Below are 20,655 nucleotides of genomic sequence, written 5' to 3'. Positions count from 1 at the left end.
GGGGATTAGGCTGGTCACAGATGCATGCTGCGTGTGCTGGAGTCACTTGGTGGGGAGCAAGTACAACCCCAAATCCAGGGTTTTAACTGTCTGTCACCGTGGTTACTGCAGAGGCCGAATGGAATTTTAGATTTATTGCATTACAGGAGAGATTGCACTTCTGCATATGTTATTAATACATTATTTAAGGGCATTTTAACTGAGCACCACAACTTAACAGCTGTCATTACGGGCAGGGAACAGGAGGACTTGTTGCTATCTTGTTTTCCCTGATCGTGTCTTCAATATCCGACTGCCTTAAGACTTTACTGTCTTTGACATGGAATTATATGCGATCTTGTGGACACTGGAGAAGTTGAGACATGACTCAAGTACTAAATCCCTTATCTGTTCTGATTCTCTTGAGTGTCCTTCACTCTCTACAATGCTTGTACCCATCAGATAAGGGAGTCCAAAATATCCAGCACACCCTCCACCACCCACAGTGGCTGGAAAGGAAGTACCCTTCTGTTGGGTGCTAGGGCACACGGGTATCGCAGGAAATGAGAGGACAGATGTAGCTGCCAAGGAACCTGGTTGTGATCATCGGGTAGTTCAGTGTGCCATCCCCCTGCACGTTTATCGCCTCACTGTTGATAGCAAGAGTCTTGCGTTGTTTGGAGGATGAAAGTAACAGACGGTAAGCTCTAAGTAGGAAAGCCCACGTGTCTGTGGTGTTCACAAAGGTCTCATCCCTGTGACACGTGGGTTCTTATTTCGCTGAGAGGGCCCTCCAGTGTGTGGTGCTTGTGGCATACAGATCACTTTGCACCACATTTTATTAGACTGTGTTGTATTTTCAGACCAGAGGGTGGCAGCAGATTTGCGAACAGACTTGCCTTCTATTTTAAGTGACTTTCCAATGAATGTGGTTAGAGTTTTAAAGTTTTGTGATTGTCCAACATTTTCCCAGGGATTTTATGAAGCTTGTGTTAATGTGTTAAAGGGGTGACTGGCTCCCCTATGTTTCTTGTAAGTGGTCAGTCAGTCACATTTGCATGTGCTGTTGTTTTAGCTCCTCTGTCATTACGTTTACATTTTAATCCCTTTCACCCTTTCTCCACTGTCTTAAGATGTGTGAGACAGAGTAATTGTGTGAATGAATGTGAGATGGGAGTGAGTGCATGAGTGTCATTTTGTAGGTTTCATTCTCACTGTGTGCAATAATTTTAACAATTTTATCCACATTCATTTCTTTCAAAATGTGTCAGGGTACTGACAACTTGACCATTGAGTGCCCGTAAAGTCAAAAAACACACATGCACCAAATATGATTGTGAATATCTGTAAGAAATTGTGTAACTGCTGGCGTAGGTGAGCTAGGCGTACACTAAAAATCAAATAACAGTTTATATATTCGTTTGTTTGGTATGCTCGTGTGCAAAAATTCCTCAGAAGAGTGGAAAAAGTGGCAGCAGAAAGGGTGTAATTTAATTTTGAAAAAGTATTTGTTGTTCCATAAGCCTAAGGTGTATGGGAAGTACAGGGCTATTACAAATGATTGAAGCGATTTCATAAATTCACTGTAGCTCCATTCATTGACATATGGTCACGACACACTACAGATACGTAGAAAAACTCATAAAGTTTTGTTCGGCTGAAGCCGCACTTCAGATTTCTGCCTCCAGAGCGCTCGAGAGCGCAGTGAGACAAAATGGCGACAGGAGTCGAGAAAGCGTATGTCGTGCTTGAAATGCACTCACATCAGTCATAACAGTGCAACGGCACTTCAGGACGAAGTTCAATAAAGATCCACCAACTGCTAACTCCATTCGGCGATGGTATGCGCAGTTTAAAGCTTCTGGATGCCTCTGTAAGGGGAAATCAACAGCTCGGCCTGCAGTGAGCGAAGAAACGGTTGAACGCGTGTGGCAAGTTTCACGCGTAGCCCGCGGAAGTCGACGAATAAAGCAAGCAGGGAGCTAAACGTACCACAGCCGACGGTTTGGAAAATCTTACGGAAAAGGCTAAAGCAGAAGCCTTAACGTTTACAATTGCTACAAGCCCTGACAACCGATGACAGTGTCAAACGCTTTGAATTTTCGGCGCGGTTGCAACAGCTCATGGAAGAGGATGTGTTCAGTGTGAAACTTGTTTTCAGTGATGAAGCAACAATTTTTCTTAATGGTGAAGTGAACAGTCACAATGTGCGAATCTGGGCGGTAGAGAATCCTCACGCATTCGTGCAGCAAATTCGCAATTCACCAAAAGTCAACGTGTTTTGTGCAATCTCACGGTTTAAAGTTTACGGCCCCTTTTTCTTCTGCGAAAAAAATGTTACAGGACACGTGTATCTGGACATGCTGGAAAATTGGCTCATGCCACAACTGGAGACCGACAGCGCCGACTTCATCTTTCAACAGGATGGTGCTCCACCGCACTTCCATCATGATGTTCGGCATTTCTTAAACAGGAGATTGGAAAACCGATGGATCGGTTGTGGTGGAGATCATGATCAGCAGTTCATGTCATGGCCTCCACGCTCTCCCGACTTAACCCCATGCGATTTCTTTCTGTGGGGTTATGTGAAAGATTCAGTGTTTAAACCTCCTCTACCAAGAAACGTGCCAGAACTGCGAGCTCGCATCAACGATGCTTTCGAACTCATTGATGGGGACATGCTGCGCCAAGTGTGGGAGGAACTTGATTATCGGCTTTATGTCTGCCGAATCACTAAAGGGGCACATATCGAACATTTGTGAATGCCTAAAAAAACTTTTTGAGTTTTTGTATGTGTGTGCAAAGCATTGTGAAAATATCTCAAATAATAAAGTTATTGTAGAGCTGTGAAATCGCTTCAATCATTTGTAATAACCCTGTAATTTGAAAATTTTAGTACCAGGATACGTAGCACGTATTTGTACCACAATAATTGAAATTCCTGAATGTAGAATATATAAAAAAGGGAAAGACGACCACTCACTTACAGCGGAACGATGTGTGGAGCATAGAAACACTTAACAGGAAACACTAAACACTATTCACACTAGCTTTTGATATCTTACTCTTTGTCTAGAAAAATACACACATTCACACACACAACTACACATGCACTCCTGTGGCCATGGGAATGTATGTTTGGGTGTCTGTGTGGTAGTGTATACTTTTACCAAAGCAAGAGATCGAAAGGTAGTGTGTTAGGTGTTTCTGTGTGCCCACATCAGTCCGATATAAGTGAATGGTTGCCTGGTAGTGTTTTTTATAACAAAGCATGTAAGTGAAACTATAGAGAAGCAGTGGCTTATTTTCTCAGATGCCTGAACAGAGCGGAACAGGAGATTCTGGAATTTGCTTTACAATTATTCTATTACTCATTTTTGGGCAGCTAGGATATGTTTAGCAAACATTTCCTCCAGAAAATTATTTCATACAGTATAATGGACTACACGAAATAAAAATAAGTTGTCTTTTTGACCATTTGGTTCCTGGTATGAGAAAATATTGTTAATGTGAAATCTACTTACCCGACAAATATTGTACAAAATGCATTGATTATTTCCTTTGTCATTGTTATTTGTATTGTTTTTATCACTATTGTATTTTTGTAATGTATTGTTTATTATCTTGATTATATTATTGTATTGTACCAATTTTGAATCATTCATCTACCATGTGTAATATACCAGTATGTATTGTATTGTATGACATCTATATTGTATCTGCTTTGACTTGTTCCACATCCATGTGTAATCACGCCATACTGGATCTATGGAATATGTATCTCAAATCAAATCAAACAGGCCAGCATTGAAAAACGTATGTCCAGTTGATTAGGTCATTAGAGATGGAGTACAATTTTGGACTGATTGAGGATAGGAAAGGAAGCTGTCCTGGCCACATTCTTTTCAAAGGAATTACCCTGCATTCCTCTTGAGCATTTCAGAAAAACTGTGGAAGACTTTGACTGGATTGCATGACAAGGCTTTAAACTCTGCCCTCCCAAATGCAAATCCAGTGTCTTAATCACTGAGCCACTTCACTCAACTAGATTGTATGTGGACATATGGGTGTGTAATAGACAAATTTGTCTAAGGTAATGCTTGAAATAAGAAAGTGTAAATGACAGAACCAAAGGATGAAAATTTCTCAGTTTTGAGTGTTTTGTGGCATGTCGTTCATCAGCTACTGATAATGTTCATTGTTATCAGCTATTTATTTTAGATTTTTATTATACATTCCATAGCTGCACTGAGAAATATGTTAGTGTACAACTTCATTAATATTAGATAGCATATTAGTATCTTTAAAACTTTTGTATTGTTTAAAAGAGTTATAAATTTATAAATAAAGGAGCAAGTATTGTTTTTTAAAACATTTATTTGCCGAATTTGCATTCATTGTGTGTACTGTGGTGAAGTACTATTGGTGAGAAATCTTTGCATAACTGATCATTGATTTTGCTTCATGGATTTTCCAGTTTTGATTTTTGTAATTCATGGTTTTAATTATTAAATATTTTCAGTCAGATACTTCTGTTGTTTGCATACAGTGGACACTTTTCAATAACTTCCACATAACAGATGTTTTTATGTTTAATAAATGTGAACATATCATTTGTCTTAATGAGATTAACGATTTAATTCACTTTATTTTGTTTTTAGTGCAAAGAGTGGAGCAAATGCCCGTCACGAAGATGTCTCGGGTCCTATGCGCTTTGATTGGCCGGATGTGGATTTGAAACCGCAGACTTACCATCCTAGTTTTGATGACATCACGTATGAAACAAAACCCCTTGTGAGGCCTGCAGATACACCGAAAACACCAGTGTCTCAGTCCTCTTCTCACTCCTTGATGAGTACACCAGTTGGTTCTTTGAACAATGTGAAAAAAGAAGTGCAACAAACAGCTAGTTTTGAAGAGGTGCGAAGGACAGCAGTTGCTATAAAGAGGCCATCGTACGGTGATAGCGCTGGCGCTTCACCAGAAAAGCAACCCAAAATGGTAGATTTGCAGGCAGTGAAGGAGTATGTACAAGAACATCAACTACGAAAGGATCTCGTTGAAATAGAAGATGGTAGTGAAGATGTAGACGACGACATGGCGGTGGCAGATTATGACGATGATGATGATGATGCTGATGCTGAAGTTGAAGGGGAAGGGAGTAGGGATGATGTCCATGCAAATGCAAAAGAAAGTGGAAATAGTGAAGAGAATGTTGACCAGCAGCAGAATCCTGAGAGCATCACAAAACCTCCGGTTCCTGTCCCACCACCACAGCCAGCGAAATCTATTCTTAAAACTCAGGCATCACATGATGGTGCTGCACCCAGTAATGCAAACTCACAAGTAATAGCTTCTGTCCCAAAACGTGTTCGTTTTTCTCTGGGTGACAATACTGAGTCTTCAGAGGGCAAAGAAAATGAAGCAAAAGTAGATACAAATGTTACAACTTCACCTCCTACCCGTGAGGCAGATTCAGTTGCTTCCAATCAGGAACCACCAGAAGAAAATTTGGCAAATCATGCAAAAATTATTACAGAAGTTCTCAAAAAGTATCCTCATCTTGTGAATAACAAGAAGAATATCAAGCTTAAAATCCTGCGCAGGGGTCAAGATGGCACTTCATCATGTAAGAATGTTGTAGATGGAAAAGGAGTAAAGTCAAAAGTGAGTACATTTTGTTACATAAAAACAACTAAGACTGTAAATTCATAATAGAAATATGTTAATTAGTGAATTATTCTGAAACAAATCTGTTAGGTTTAAAGTATTTCTGTACTCAAAGTTTCTTGTTGTAAAATATTTACACAATCATGTATATTGAGTCTTATGTATTTCTGCATAAGGGAAGACACTTTGTGGGACACAGTTGGTGATTCACTGAATAATCTCAAACTTTTACTTCAGTGATATGCATTGTTGAGGGTGTTTCTTAATTACATCATTTACATCCAAATTCATTCTTGCTGAAATGGTCAAATAACTTCTCTCCCTTACAGAACAACTACTTCCTTAACATACTTTTACTACCAAAAGTTAATCGTGCTTCTCTCAGTTCATACCATCTCTTAACCACAAATCTCCCCCTTTGCCACCTACCTATCTGTGACTTATTTTTCACCATGTAGCGGCGGTCCTGAGTTGGAGATAGGTACAACAAAAATACTCTTACAATTAAAGCTTTTGGCCATTACGGCCTTCGTCAACAACACACACACACACACACACACACACACACACACACACACACACAAAACCTGGAGTCTCAGGCAACTGAAACTGCTCTGCGAGCACCAGCACCAGTGCATGATGGAAGTGGCGACTGGGTGGGGATAAGGAGGCGGCTCAGCCGGGGAGGGGTAGGGATAGTATGATGGGGGTGGCGGACAGTGAAGTGCTGCAGGTTAGACGAAGGGCAGGAGAGAGGTGGGGAGGGAGGGAAGTAGTGGAGAAGGAGAGAAGTAAATGGACTGGGTGTGATGGTGGAATGATGGCTGTGTAGTGCTGGAATGGGAATGGGGAAGAGGCTGGATTGGTGAAGACAATGACTAATGAAGGTTGAGGCCAGGAGGGTTACGGGAACGTATAATGTATTGCAGGGAGAGTTCCCACCTGCACATTTCAGAAAAGCTGGTGTTGGTGGGAAGGATCTATATGGTACAGGCTGTGAAGCAGTCATTAAAATGAAGGATACCATGTTAAGCTACAGTGTTCAGCTATAGGGTGGTCGGCTTGTTTCTTTGTCATAGTTTGTCGGTGTCTGTTCATGTGGACAGACAGCTTGTTTGTTGTCAAGCCTACATAGAATGCAGCACAGTGGTTGCAGCTTAACTTGTAGATGATATGACTGGTTTCACTGGTAGCCCTGACTGTGATGGGATGGTGATGTTAGTGACCAGACTGGAGTAGGTGATGGGAGGATGTATGGGACAGGTCTTGTGTTTAGGTCTATTACAGGGACATGAGCCATGAGGTAAGTGATTGGGAGCAAGGCTTGTGTAAGGATGGACGAGTATATTGTGTAGGTTCGTTGGACAGCGGAATACCACTGTGGGAGGAGTGGGAAGAATAGTGGGCACGACATACTCATTTCAGGGCACGATAAGAGGTAGTCGTATCCCTGGCGGAGAAAGTAATTCAGTTGCTCCAGTTCTGGGTGGTACTGAGTTACGAGGGGAATGCTCCTTTGTGCCCGGACGGTGGGACTTTGGGAGGTGGTGGGAGACGGGAAGGATAAGGCATGGGGATTTGTTTTTGTACAAGGTTGGGAGGATAATTACGGTCAGTCAAGGCTTCAGTGAGACCCTCGGCATATTTTGAGAGGGACTGCTCATCACTGCAGATGTGACGACCATGGGTGGCTGGGCTGTATGGAAGGGACTTCTTGGTATGGGATGGGTGGCAGCTGTGGAAGTGGAGATATTGTTGGTAGGTTTTATATGGACAGAAATATTGATGTAGCCATCTTTGAGATGGAGGTAAACAACTAGTCAGCCATTCTTACACAACCCCTGTTCCCAATCCCTTACCTCATGGATCATACCCCTGTAATAGACCTAGATGCAAGACCTGTCCCATACATCCTCCCACCATCACCTACTCCAGTCCAGTCACTAACATCACCTATCCCATTGAAGGCAGGGCAACCTGTGAAACCAGTCACGTAATCTACATGCTGTGTTCTATATAGGCTTGACAGACAACAAGGACATGATATCCTTCATTTCAATGACTGCTTCACAGCCTATGCCATATGGATCCTTCCCACCAACACCAGCTTTTCTGAATTGCGCGGGTGGGTGCTCTCCCTGCAATACATCCTATGTTCCCGTGACCCTCGTGGCCTCAACCTTCATTATTGTTCTCACCCATCCAGCCTCTCCCCTTTCCAATTCCAGCACTAGGCAGCTGTCATTCCACCATCACACCCAGTCTTTTTATTTCTCTCCTTTTCCGCTAGTCCCCCCCCCCCCCCCCCACCTTTCCCCTGCGGCACTTCACTGTCTCCTCACCCCAGCCTCCTTCTTACCCCCAACCAGTTGCTACTCCCATCATGCACTTGTGCTGCTGCTCACAGTGTGGTTTCAGTTGCCTGAGACTGAAGTTATATGTGTGAGTTGTGTCTGCATATGTGTGTGTGTGTGTGTGTGTGTGTGTGTGTGTGTAACTTCTTGAATCCAGGATATTGCTGACAGCTTGTCTTAAAGATATTTAAAAATCTGTTTGGTTAACCTGTTGCTGTTCATTCTGTGTAAAAAAAATAGCAGTCACCTCTTTCATAGTGTTTCATTTATGTTTTCTGTGTTGCAATAAACCTCTTTACTGCTTCTTAATTTCCATACCTCTGTATTTTTTGGTGGCCCAAGTATTTTTTTGAATGATTTTTCTTTCTAGGACTTTAAGTTTGTGTGATTTGTAGTTCAGTACTAAACATTCACTTGCATAAAGACATTCTGGTTTTAGTACTGTATGGTAGTGCTGTATCTTCAAATTTTTAGACAGATACCTTTTGTTGTAGACATTCCTAGTTATTCCATGAACTCTCTTCATTTTATGTACTCTTTCTTCTACTGTGAATTTTTCTAAGCTGTTTTCTTGGATAATTTCTCCCAAATATTTAAATTTATTTACCCCCTTGTCTGACCAATATCTGTTGCTAGGGATTCCGGAGCATTTTTTGTATTTGTCATAAATTTTGTTTTTCCACAGATATTCTTAAACCTGCTTTGTAGGCTATTTCTTGTAAGAGATTTGTATTCCAGCATTTGTTAGGTTTTCAGAAAGAATGACAAAAATCATCCGCAAATGCTAAGCAGTGAATTTCAGTACCTTTGTTTTTAGTTCCTAGTCTGATTGGTGATAGCTTCTGTTCTTTTAGTTTTTGTTTCCATTCTCATACTATTTTCTCTAGTAAGCAGTTAAAGAGGAGTGGAGACAGGCCATCACCTTGCCTTACACCTGTTTTTATGTTGAATGCCTTCGATACTTCACACCGAAACTTTACGTTTGATTTGGGGTCTGTAAGTTGTTTCACGAATAAGGTGTACTAATTTAGATTTGATGGCAAATTCTCTGATCACTTTAGCTAGTGTTTCCCTATCAACCGAGTCAAACGCCTTTTTAAAATGTATAAATGTTACAACTATATCTTTGGAGTTTGTAAGTCCGTGATGAATTATGGACTTTAGGTCGAAAATCTGTTCTGAGCAAGATCTGCCCTTTCTAAATCCTCTCCAATATTCTCCCAAATGCGTATCAAGTGTTGCTTCTACCTTGTTAAGTAGTATTGTTGACAATATTTTATAACCCACTGGCAACAAAGATATACCTCTGTAGTTATTTACATTTCGCTTAATAACCTTTCTTGTGCAAGGGAAGGGTGAGAGCCACTTTCCAGTCTTCTGGTATCTGTTCAGTTTCCCATATTTCTTCAAACATGAGCTGAAGGTTAGTTATTAATTTTGGTTGAGACCATTTAATAAGTTCAGCTGTAATAGAGTCTTCTCCACTGGCTTTGTTGTTTTTCAGGGTACTTATTGCTTTTTTAATTTCTTCAGCTGTAGATGGTGGATCTGCTTCTGTATTTTCATTTAAGTTTCTAGCTTACCGTTTTGTTCTTCACAATTCAATAATTTTTCAAAGTACTTTCTTAGTATTTCACAATTCTGGCTGTTGCTTAGGCCTAAGTTACCATTTCATCTGCGAAGCAAATACTTGGAGCTTGATAGCCCTTCAGATGAATTTTAAACATCTGATAGGAATTCTGGAAGTTATTTTATACAAAGTTGTTTTGTACGTCATGAAGTTGTGGTTTCTCAAAAGATCTTTTAACACTCTTTATTATTCTTGCTGTTTCTTTCCTTTGCATTCTAAATTCATCAAGGTGTTCAGGCTTCCCAGAACATTTCCATTTCTTCCACTGTTTTGTTCTTTCTGTAACTGCTTCTTCACAGATTTCATTCCACCTGACTTTCTTCTTCATTTTTGTTGTTCCAAATACATTTTTCTGTGCTCTGTTGATTTCTTTCTATATTTTTTCCCATTTCCCTGATTTAGTTACTTTTATTTCTTCCTGAAAATTTTGTATTACCTCTTTGGTGATGTTGAGCCTGTCTGTGTTATATTTAATTAGTTTTTTCTGCCTCTTTTGGTTTATATTGGGGAGAAGTTTCAGTTTAATTTTAGTGAGATAATGATCAGAATCAAATTCCCTGTTTCTTGCTACTTTTACAATCATGATTTCTTTAAAATTGCATTTAGAAATAGCCACGTGATCTAACTGGAATTCCCCAGCATTGCATTCGGAGAGATCTATGTTTTTGCCTTTCTGGGTAATTTTTTGAAGGAGGTTGACATTACCTTCAACTGACTGACTTATTATTAGTCTTGTGCCATTTTTGTTTTTTCTTTTATGGACTGGATAATATCCTACTATTTTTCGAAATGATTTTTTCCTCCCTATTTGTGCATTAAAATCCCCCATTAGTATAACATCATTTGATTTTGGAATTTTATATATTTCTTCTTCTAGAAGTTCCCAGAATGCTTCTACTTTATTTGGATTTTTCTTATTGTCATCATTGATTGGAGCATGACAATTAACAAAGGTATACTGTGAGAAGAATAGCCTTTCTGAACTGGATTTGAATTCTGTAATGTTATCTAGTAATTTTTTATGAACATAGGAAACTGTACCATGTATTGGCATGCCTTTCATGATTTTTATTGCTGGTTTACCCTTAAAAATGATTTTTGGTTTCTGTAACATTTTCATTCAAAAATCTTGTTTCTTGAACTGCTAAAATTTGTATTTCATGCTTATCTAAGAGAATTTCAAGTTCTTTTTGTTTACCAATTGTTAGTAATAAGTTTACGTTCAAGGTGCCTGCAAATAATTTCCTTTTGAACTTGAGTTTGGAAGGATACCACGGGTGCGACTCATCCTTAATGCAGATGTTGGGACTCCCCAGAACCCTAGGTCCTGGTGCATTGCACAAAGCAATGGTGGATTCCTCTTTAGAGTTACCACCTGGGGTAGTGCTTTCTTCTAGCGGACTTTCCATTCAGCAATTGAAATTGTACATTGTATGTGGTAGAAAATAAAATCCAAGGTAAGATCAGATTGTTAGTCCGAAATGATTATTTTTCTTGGTTTCTCCATTAGGTTCTTCCGCTCTCTCTGCCAATGGGAGTTAGGATTCCTCTTCTGTCTTTGAGACTGTTGAGCAGGCTTCACCTGTAGCCCTAGGCAGGGGCCCTCACGGGGTACTACCATCCGGAGCCAGATGGACCCAGGTTTTTTTTACGAGCTGTTACGCCTCACTCTCCTCCTTCCTCATCTCTTGCGAGATGAGACCCCAGGCTTTCGTTTTCATAATATTGTTACATTCCATCCTGGATTTTTGATTGTTTCATTTGTGACTATCTTCTAATAACTAGGCACCTCCAATCTTTCCTCACCTTCCTTTTCTATGCCCTTTCACATTAACATAAACCTCTCAGAAGAAGGAAGATCATCAAGCCACAATCTTCACCCAATCCTGAATTGGACCATCGTGCTTGCAGATAAAGGCTCCACCATAGTAGTGAGAAATTGCAGTAATAATCTAGCAGAGGGCTCTTTGTTACCTACAATCTCTCTCATAGTGGTCTAAATCCAGAAGCTCATCATAACCTCCAATCCACGTGCAAATCTTTAGCGCCATTCCTGAACTTCTCATGCGAATCTGTTGCCTTCCTGATCCCAACTGTCTTTTGTACATCCACCTTCTATTTCTGTCTTAAAATCCACAAACCTACACCATATTTTAGCTGGCCGCTGTATTCCCGTGGAAAGAATGTCTGTCGTATCATTATGTTTTATCTATCTCCAACCCTTTGCCACATGAGTTTTATTCCAGTGGAAGACACAGGTGCAAGATGTGTCCCATGCATACACCTGACGTATCCTAGTCTAGTCCTGTCACATGCATTACACAACCCAGTAGAGGCAGATAACCTGTGAAAACAGCCATGTTGTACATCAAGTAAGCTGCAACAACTTCTACATATGCTGTTGTGTCAGAATTGCTGCCAACCTAGGCCATGAGCAGATTTGATCACTTAGGATGCCACTGGGCACAACAAGCTAAGCTACACAACTCATTCCATCTGGATCCATCACCCCTCCCCTAAAACCACCACTAGCAAATACTAGTTTCTCTAATTTTCAGGAATGAGAACTGTTCATTTAAAAAAAAAAAAAAAAAGAAAGAAAGAAAGAAAAAAAATCTCTGGTCAATCTCTGCTGACCATTGTTCCACACTCAACTCCTCCCCTGTCACCATGCCTTCCCTCACCCACCCCACTTAATCTGTATGTCCATTAATTTTACACCAATACTCTTTCAGTGCCCTATTGCCTCTCCCTCAACACTTCCCCAAACTCACCCCCTACTTCAAAAATGAATGTCCACTCTGCAATGGAGAGTGCACTGACTTGAAACTTCCTGGCAGATTAATGCTGTTTGCTGGACCTCCTAATTCATCATGCACCTCACATAACTTCCACTACTAAAACCAATGTTACCCTGCTAGTACGACTATCCAGAATATAGCTGTCAGTTGTTTAAGCAGCAAACAGCAAGAAGCAGCCAGAGTCTGCCCGGAGAAATTATTCTGGCACTCCCAAGCAGCAAGATTCATTCGCATACATAGCGGCCTGAGTTGTAGTAGGATAGTTTCCATGTGACCCATCTTTACGTATGGTGATTTTGCTGGTTCCTGTATTTATTTAATGTACAGTACTATCGTCAAATCAAACGGATTTCTGTGACTGGGAGCTCTTAAAAATACACCCGTGTAATCATGGAAGACTAAAATTATATGTTATTAGTTTCAGTTTTCTGATTTAATTTTATTTCCATGCTGTTAGCAAATCAAGCATTAATCATTTTTCAGAACAATGAAGCTATTTTTCTTGGTTTGCTAAAGAAATGAACTGTTCTTTTCTGATGAGGCACTCAGTTTATTCAAAACAAAGTGCTTCATTGGCTAGTTTCAACTGTCTTCTCATTTTCAAGCGTGCATTTTCATTTCCTCGTATGTATAGCATTAACAGATCACATACTCAAGAAAACTGGCATTGTAAAAACCGCACTAAGAAAGCTTAATACCAAGTACTGCAGTGTGAATTTGGACATACGAAAGTGCACCAAATTATGCTCTTTTAGTGCAGTTTATGAAATTCTGTTGCTCTTGTGGTATTCTCTAATGTCTTGTTTCTTTTATGACAAAATGTAAGATCTTTTTAATGCTATTATAAGTGCAAACGTACATGAATGTTCACTTGAAGGTGGTCAGAGGAATCCCTGAACATTCAAAGTACATGGCACGTTAACGTGGAAAGAACATTGTGTCGTTACCGGGTTCATAAAATACTCACCAGAAGTGCTATTTCATAGTTCATAGTAGATAGTCATAAAATACCAAAATTTAGTTTAAAGCACTTTGCAATGATTGCTGTTGCACTTGGTGAGGAACAGAGAGCAAAAACAGTTTGGGTTAGAAAAATGTTAAAAAATTAAGATTATGGAGGAGAGTTCCACACTCTTTACAAGGAGCTGGAAGAGGAGTAGTCATCGTTCTGTAAATATTTTCCAAAGCACTACACTCATTCAGTTTTTCGGTTGGTCAGCTTGTGTGTGTTTAGGTTTACGACAAGTAATTCTGAATGCTGTTTTGCTTGGAAGGATGTGTGGCTGCATGGATTTTGGATCGACATTGGGGATTCAAATTTTAACAATGATTAGCAGTAGCTAAATGACACAAGGACACATTTTAAATGTTGTGATGAAAGGAGGTGTATCCTACGAAACAAAAACTGTTACTCAAAATAAGTTTGAACACGGAATGACAGAAAAAATCGTAAACGTGTGACGGAATTTTCTGGCCATATTTTTCAGTTGATAGCAGGGGAACTTGAAACTAACAAGGAGAGGTCCCCAACGATGGGATCAGCTTTCTGAAACCATCTTTACAGTTATGTATGTTAGGATACAGGGTATCACACTTTGAAGCCATTGCACTGGTGGGCCCTCATTTAATAGTACTAGATGAAAAAAACATTCGGAAAATTGTTTGATACTCTACAGCTTTAACAGTAGTGATGTTAATCAGACTGTTGCCATAGTGCAACAGTTATTGTGCGATCCTCACATGCAATAGCGTCTGGATTCGAAACTTGTCAGCTATTTTTATTCAGTTAACTGGTTTAAATGTAATTGTTGTATTTCTATTCCTTTATCATGTCGTTTTCATTGCATATCAACTGCTTCAATTGTTGTCATTCCTTCTTCTTACCATTCTGTTTCTGCTTTGAATGTGTGTACACATGAGCTTCATTATTTTTATTTATTCACCATAATATTCAAACTTTAGAAAATCCTGATTTATCAGTCACAAACAAAAGGCAAAATAATTTACTCATAATGACCATGCAATGGTGTCAAAAATGTATTTTTCTTTACAAAGTGTTCAGCTTTTTGGATAGCAGTTGTCATATAAACATTTAAAATATAAATTCTTTTTTCACTATGCACGAAATAATGCAGATATAGATTTAAATGAAAGAAGGAATTATAACTAAAATGAGACTCCAGTAAAAAATAAAAATACGATGCAGTTATGTGGATGAAAATATAAAAGAGAGGAATTTAAATTGAAATCAATAAATATCAATGATTTCACATGCACAAAGATTCCAAGTGGAAATAGAATGATAAGAAGAAAAAGTGAGAGCAGTTGAAACAGTTAATACACTGATTAAAATGACATAACAAAGCAGTATAAATAAAAAAAATACATTTAAACCAATACTCATTCATTTTGATAAGGATTAAAAAATGAAAAATTTAAAAACGTGTGACTAGAATCAAAGTCGATTTTTCATGTGTGAGGACCACACAATAACAACTACACTATGCTGATGGTCTGATCAACATTATTATTTTTAAAGCTGTAGAGCATTACTGCAAAATTCTGAAATATTTTTTTCACAAACGAAGGCCTGCCAAGGTGAACGGCTGCAGGGTGTGGTGCCTTGGACCTTAACCCATATCCCATATAAATGGTTTCAAAAAGTCCACCCACTGCTTAGGACCACTCCTTGTTTGACGTAATGTATCGAAGAATCATTTTTAGAACCAGAATTGGGAGCAGTCTGCAATGTATTATGCATAGATAGCGAGACTAAGAAGAGGGTGGAATCCAAATGGGTATCAGTAAAAGAGTTTACTGGAAAAGAAGATGGAGAAAAGATTGTTTCAGAATCAGGCTATGGAAGCAAAGCACAATTCTCACCACAATTACTAAATAAATGTAAATTTTCTCTGTCATTTCATGGCATTGAAGGTGCTCTAGAGTCATTTAGTGGCAGTGGCAGACAACCAGTTAAAAAGTGGATCTCAGTCTTCGAGAGAACTGAGTTTTTAACACCTTGGAACCAATTTAAAACGCTTATTTTTGCAGCAGAATTACTACAGGTTTGCTAAACGTTTTCTACAGGGTGAGAAGAGTCTTATATAGTGGGCTGCACTGAGTAAATTGATGGGGGTAAAAGACCATTCAGGCACAAAACTTCTGTCATAAGGTGACAGGAATGCGAAAGAGGTAAAGAAGAAAATGAGACATTATGGAAGAGCTGTGAAGTAATTGCTGAAAAGAAATAACAGAAGTTACAGCAATGAAAATTTCAAAAACCCCAGTAACAGTTGATAAAGATTCACATGACAAGAACACCAAAAGTGTAGCTTGGGATCCAAACAGGATGTGTTTCAACTGTGGCACTAGTGACCACAGGCCAAGTGATTGCAACCATAAGAACAAGGGAAAAATATACTAAAATTGCAATGAGTTTGGCCATATATTATATAAATGAACAAAGGAGAAAAGTAGCCGAAAGGGGGTAATGAATACAAATGCTGATAAGAAGAGTATTAATAATTGTAACTTTTTAGAAATGGTGATCCTAAAATGATGTTCTTTTGCCCACCCAACCTCCACAACATCCTAGCCCATCCCTATTCCACTCCCAATCCCAGCCCCTTGTTACAGGGATCATATCCCTGTGTGACCCAGGTGTAAGGCCTGCCCGATCCACCCAACTAGCACTTCCTTTTCCAATTCTGTCACAGGCTTATCCTACCCTATCAGAGTGTGGGCCACCTGTGAAAGCAGTCATGTCATGTGCCAGAACTGCTGTAAACATTGCACAGCTTTATATTTTGGTATGACTATCGACCACTTGTCCACCAGAATGAATGGGCACAACCAAACTATGACAAAGAGCAAAGTTGACCACCTTGTGGCACAACAAGCAGCCAAACATAACATGCTTGATTTTAATGGATACTTCACAACCTGGGCAATCTAGATCCTCCCCTCCACCACCAACTTTTGGGAACTGCACGGATGGGAGTTATCCTTACAACACATTCTCCCCTCTCAGAATTATCCATCCTCAACCTATGGTAAGCTACTTTCCCCACACCTTTCACCCAACAGTTTCTGCCCTCTCTGCCTTATAACCTCCTCCGAATTCATGCCCCTCACTCTCATTATGCTCAGTCTCTGCCAACGCACTACTGGTCTTTTTCCTCTCTAGGCTCCTCTCTTAGCCCGAGGCCCCCTCCCACCTCCCCCATGGCATCCTGACACTGCCCCTGACAGCCTTGCCCTGCTGGCTTGTAGTCCCAGCATGTTCTTCCTTCCCCCTTCCCTGCCATACTCCCATAGCTGCTTTTGTTCAGCACAGTAGTTGCAGTTCGGCTAGAGTGGCTGGATGGTAGTCATTCATGCATCAGGTGTGCCTGCTTTTGTGTATGTGTGTATGTTTTTGTTTCTTTTCTGAAGAAGGCTTTGACCAAAAGCCTTTTGTTGGGTCAGTCTGTTACTCAATGTGTCATCCTCATAGTGAGTAACAATCTATCCTTTTCATAATTGAAAATTAAATAAGATTGCAGCAAAGGTTGTTACTTGTTTCCCCTTATAGAGGTTGAAGAGCAGAGTTGAAGTGACACACTCAGGGTGGTTACAATTCAAGAAAGTTTCATTCGGATTATTAAATTCATCTGCAGTGTTCCACCACTTTATAAACACTGTTTCTTGGGCATTGGCTCAAGGTAACATTGAATTTATGTATGTGGACAGTATTATGATACTAACAAAAAGGGCTTAATGTAGTGGTAAAAATCCAGCGGAATACAGCTTGGAAATTAATTTTGCAAAATGTCAGTTCATGAAGAGAACTACTGGACAAATTCAACCTCTTCTGAAGAGAGAAAAGCTTTCCAAACTTTCCAAAACAGAATCTGTTGCAGCAACAGGGATATTTTAGAGTTTATCTCAAATTACTCTGATTGCCAAATCTCTGAGTAAATTACTGAAACACTCAAAGACTCTTTTGTTGGATTCAGTTTTAAAAATCCACAACCAGCAATATGGATCTGAACTAAATATGGATGCAAGCAAAGCAGGCTTTGGAGCTGTGTTAGTACAAAAATGTGACAAATTCCAGCCAGTCTCTTACATGGTTAAGAAAACAACATCTGAATGGGAAGAATGCAGCATTTATGAGCTTTTGGTTAAGAAAGCAACACCTGAATGGGAAGAATACAGTAGTTATGAATTTTAAGTGTTCGCTATTGTTAATGCCTTAAAGAAATTCCAGATGTTTTTACTAGGAGTACACATTAAAATTGTAACAAATTGTGCAATAATATTCCGAAAAGATCATTTATAAGGAGGAGTTGTGACAAAGAACAGGAAGATGAACTTAAGAGTATCCTACACCACTGAACGCTGATCTGTGTAAATGTACTGTTTGGTTTTGTATGTACTTTATGTACTGGAATCAGGAAATCTGAAGATAAGAATGATAGTTTGCAGCAGTCATGCTCATTGTCAAAGAACAACCTTATGAAAATATTTTAATGGGAGATTAGTTTTTTCAAGTTCAACAATGGAAGAGGGAGTTTATTGATTCCACACACTATGCAGTATGTAATCATTAAGCTTGTGCATGAGACAGGACATTTTACTGTTAAGAGAACAGAAGAAGCAGAAAAACAAAGTTAATATTTATCAGATTTGAGTGACGAGAAAAAGAGTAATATTCAGTTGTGTAAAATGTTTTAAGTATGAATAAGAAATCAGGGAAGGAAGGAGGTTTCCTTCATCCATTATTCAAAGCAAAGTGGGTGAGCCATTATGTACCTATCGCACGGATCATATTGGACCACTTCAATCGACACAAGGATACAACCACATTCTAAGTGCACTGCCTGACAAAAAGGGAAGCACACAGAAGTGGAAGAGGAAATAAAACTTCATAGGTTGAGAGGGTATGTGATGTTATTGAAATGATCACAAAATCAAGTCAAATTTGCAAAGAACTTGGTATTATGAGCCCATTTATCAGTATAACTTTGACCCCCTGTGACCTGGGAAGTGTGCATTGATTCGGTCAGGAAGTAAAACCATTGTATCCTCTCCTGAGGCAGTCAGGCCCACAGCCTGATATCTTGCATACTGGCACTGGGGTGGGGTTGACATCTGAGCACGTCCCACACATCTTGTACCGGGGACAGATGTAGTAGGGATCTTGCTGATCATTGGTTTACCTCAACATCACACAGATAGTTTGTAGAGACGTGTCATGTTTGGACGAGCATTGTCCTGTTAAAAAATGGCACTATAATACTGCCACATGAGAGGTGAAATGTGAATACACAAGATTTCTGTGAGTCGGTAAGGTACCATTGTGCTGTGAAGAGTTCCCTCAGTCGCTACTATCTGTGACATAAAGTCATAACTGGTAGCTCCCCACATCATGATGCCAGGAGTAAAACCTCTGTACCTCACAGAAACATAGGAAGAATGAAACCTCTCCCCAGTTCGCTGTCATACTAGCCACCAATGGTCATCGGGGGTAGTGCAGAACTGTGATTCATCACTGAACACAATGCAACACCAGTCATCAGCAGTCTATGCTTCCCGGTCACAGAACCAATTGAAACACAGCCATTTATATTGTGGTGTTATGTCATCTAAGCGTGGGCGGTAATTCCTTAGTCTGGCTGATGCTGATCTCTGAACAATGCTGCAGGATGACACAAAATGTTGCAGGAAGCTCATTACTTGTTCCCAGATGTCAGATGCAGTTGTGAAGGGGTTACAGTGAGCATGGTCCACAATATGGCAACTCCTCTTCTGTTGATCAGACGTAGTCAACAAGAACCTTGATGATGAGTATGTCTCCACTTACCATCTCATGCAGTCAACATTGGCCCACTGTCACATCCAAATGCCCCACAAACCTGGATGATGCAAGATTCGACCATCTGGCCAAATGTAGGCCCACAGTGGTTACAAAATCAGCAGAAGTAATTAGTAAGATAGAAGTACAGAAAACTTAATTCGGAATTCCAGTACAAATACTTACATATAGGGAATTGCTTTGTCTCTCAAGAATTGAGGAGTATTGCAGGACAGAATGAACTGAACACATTTCAAAAGTGGTAGGATTCTCTGGAACCAATTGTAATATTGTAAGAATCAGTTCAACTTGGGCTACGATCATCACTAAACTTAGTATTGACAACCGTATGAGATGGTACAAAGTGACACTATCAGTTCAGTGTGCCACAAATTCGTCATACCACAGAGATATTGGGAAAACACCCTCTGAACTTATGATAGGAGTAAAGACGCACACAGAGATTGATCTTTTCATCCTGAAATTATTTGAAGAAGAAATTATTAATTCATTTGTAGAAAGAAAGGTACAATGAACTGAGGGAAGATTAAGGTGTAAACAGCTTGGCTTTTCGTTTGTACAGGACTGTTTCATAGGTATCAGTGTAGAGCTGACATGAATATCATTTAACCCTGTTTTCCTCAATGGTCACAGTTTGAGTTGCACTAGGCTTTACAGTCTTCAGAATAATCAGCATCAAGATTTATCACTACTGAATCATATTCAAGTTAGAGAATAATATGTTAAATTTTATATACCTCATATACTGAGCTGGATGGGTAAACACTGATCTACTCAAAGTCAAGTCCAACTTTAAATTTAAATCCTGTTCTTATCACTATATAAAATTGCCATTTCACATTATGAACTAACTGGTTAAATTTGGATAAGCCATTTTGTGACAGTGGTGCTAAATATGCGGGTGTTTAGAAATTGCTACAAACTGAGTTACAAGCTACAGGCAATCAAGGTATAATTTTAAGATCCAAAGAAGGATCATTACTATCTGCAGTTCTCTCACAATTTCTGGTGCAGATTATGTAGCTTTTTGTATAGTCCCTTCTCCCCCTCTAAGTTCCGTTATCCACACCTCCTTTATGAAACACTGCAAAATCCTGGCTGAAAAATAAAAACAAAGACAACCATTCACTGTATAATGAGGTTGTTGAGCAATAGTGACACACACAGATAAATAAGTATTCTAATGTTTTTGAATTGATTGTGCCCCCCCCCCCCCTCTCTCTCTCTCTCTCTCTCTCTCTCTCTCTCTCTCTCTCTCTCTCTCTCTCTCTCTCTCCCTCTCCCTCTCTCCCCCTCCCCCTCCCCTCCCTCCTTCCCTCCCTCCCCCCTAAATCCACCTCTTGGTGCCTACAGTGTACAGGA

The 20,655-nt window shown here is 39.7% G+C and overlaps 1 protein-coding gene across 3 annotated transcripts in view; it reads left to right on the top strand.

The window, feature by feature from the left end:
* The window catches only part of LOC126094645 (uncharacterized), a 103,235-nt gene that overhangs the window by 54,845 nt on the left and 27,735 nt on the right, over positions 1-20,655 (top strand). For all 3 annotated transcript variants that reach the window (XM_049909141.1, XM_049909142.1, XM_049909140.1), the window contains one exon: positions 4,641-5,646. In XM_049909141.1, coding sequence (XP_049765098.1) covers positions 4,641-5,646 — 1,006 coding nt within the window. The remainder of the gene's footprint in view (positions 1-4,640; positions 5,647-20,655) is intronic.

This window comes from Schistocerca cancellata, chromosome 8 (assembly GCF_023864275.1).
Source record: "Schistocerca cancellata isolate TAMUIC-IGC-003103 chromosome 8, iqSchCanc2.1, whole genome shotgun sequence".
Taxonomy (NCBI): Eukaryota; Metazoa; Arthropoda; class Insecta; order Orthoptera; family Acrididae; genus Schistocerca; species Schistocerca cancellata.
This window is presented reverse-complemented; position numbering and strand designations above follow the sequence as displayed.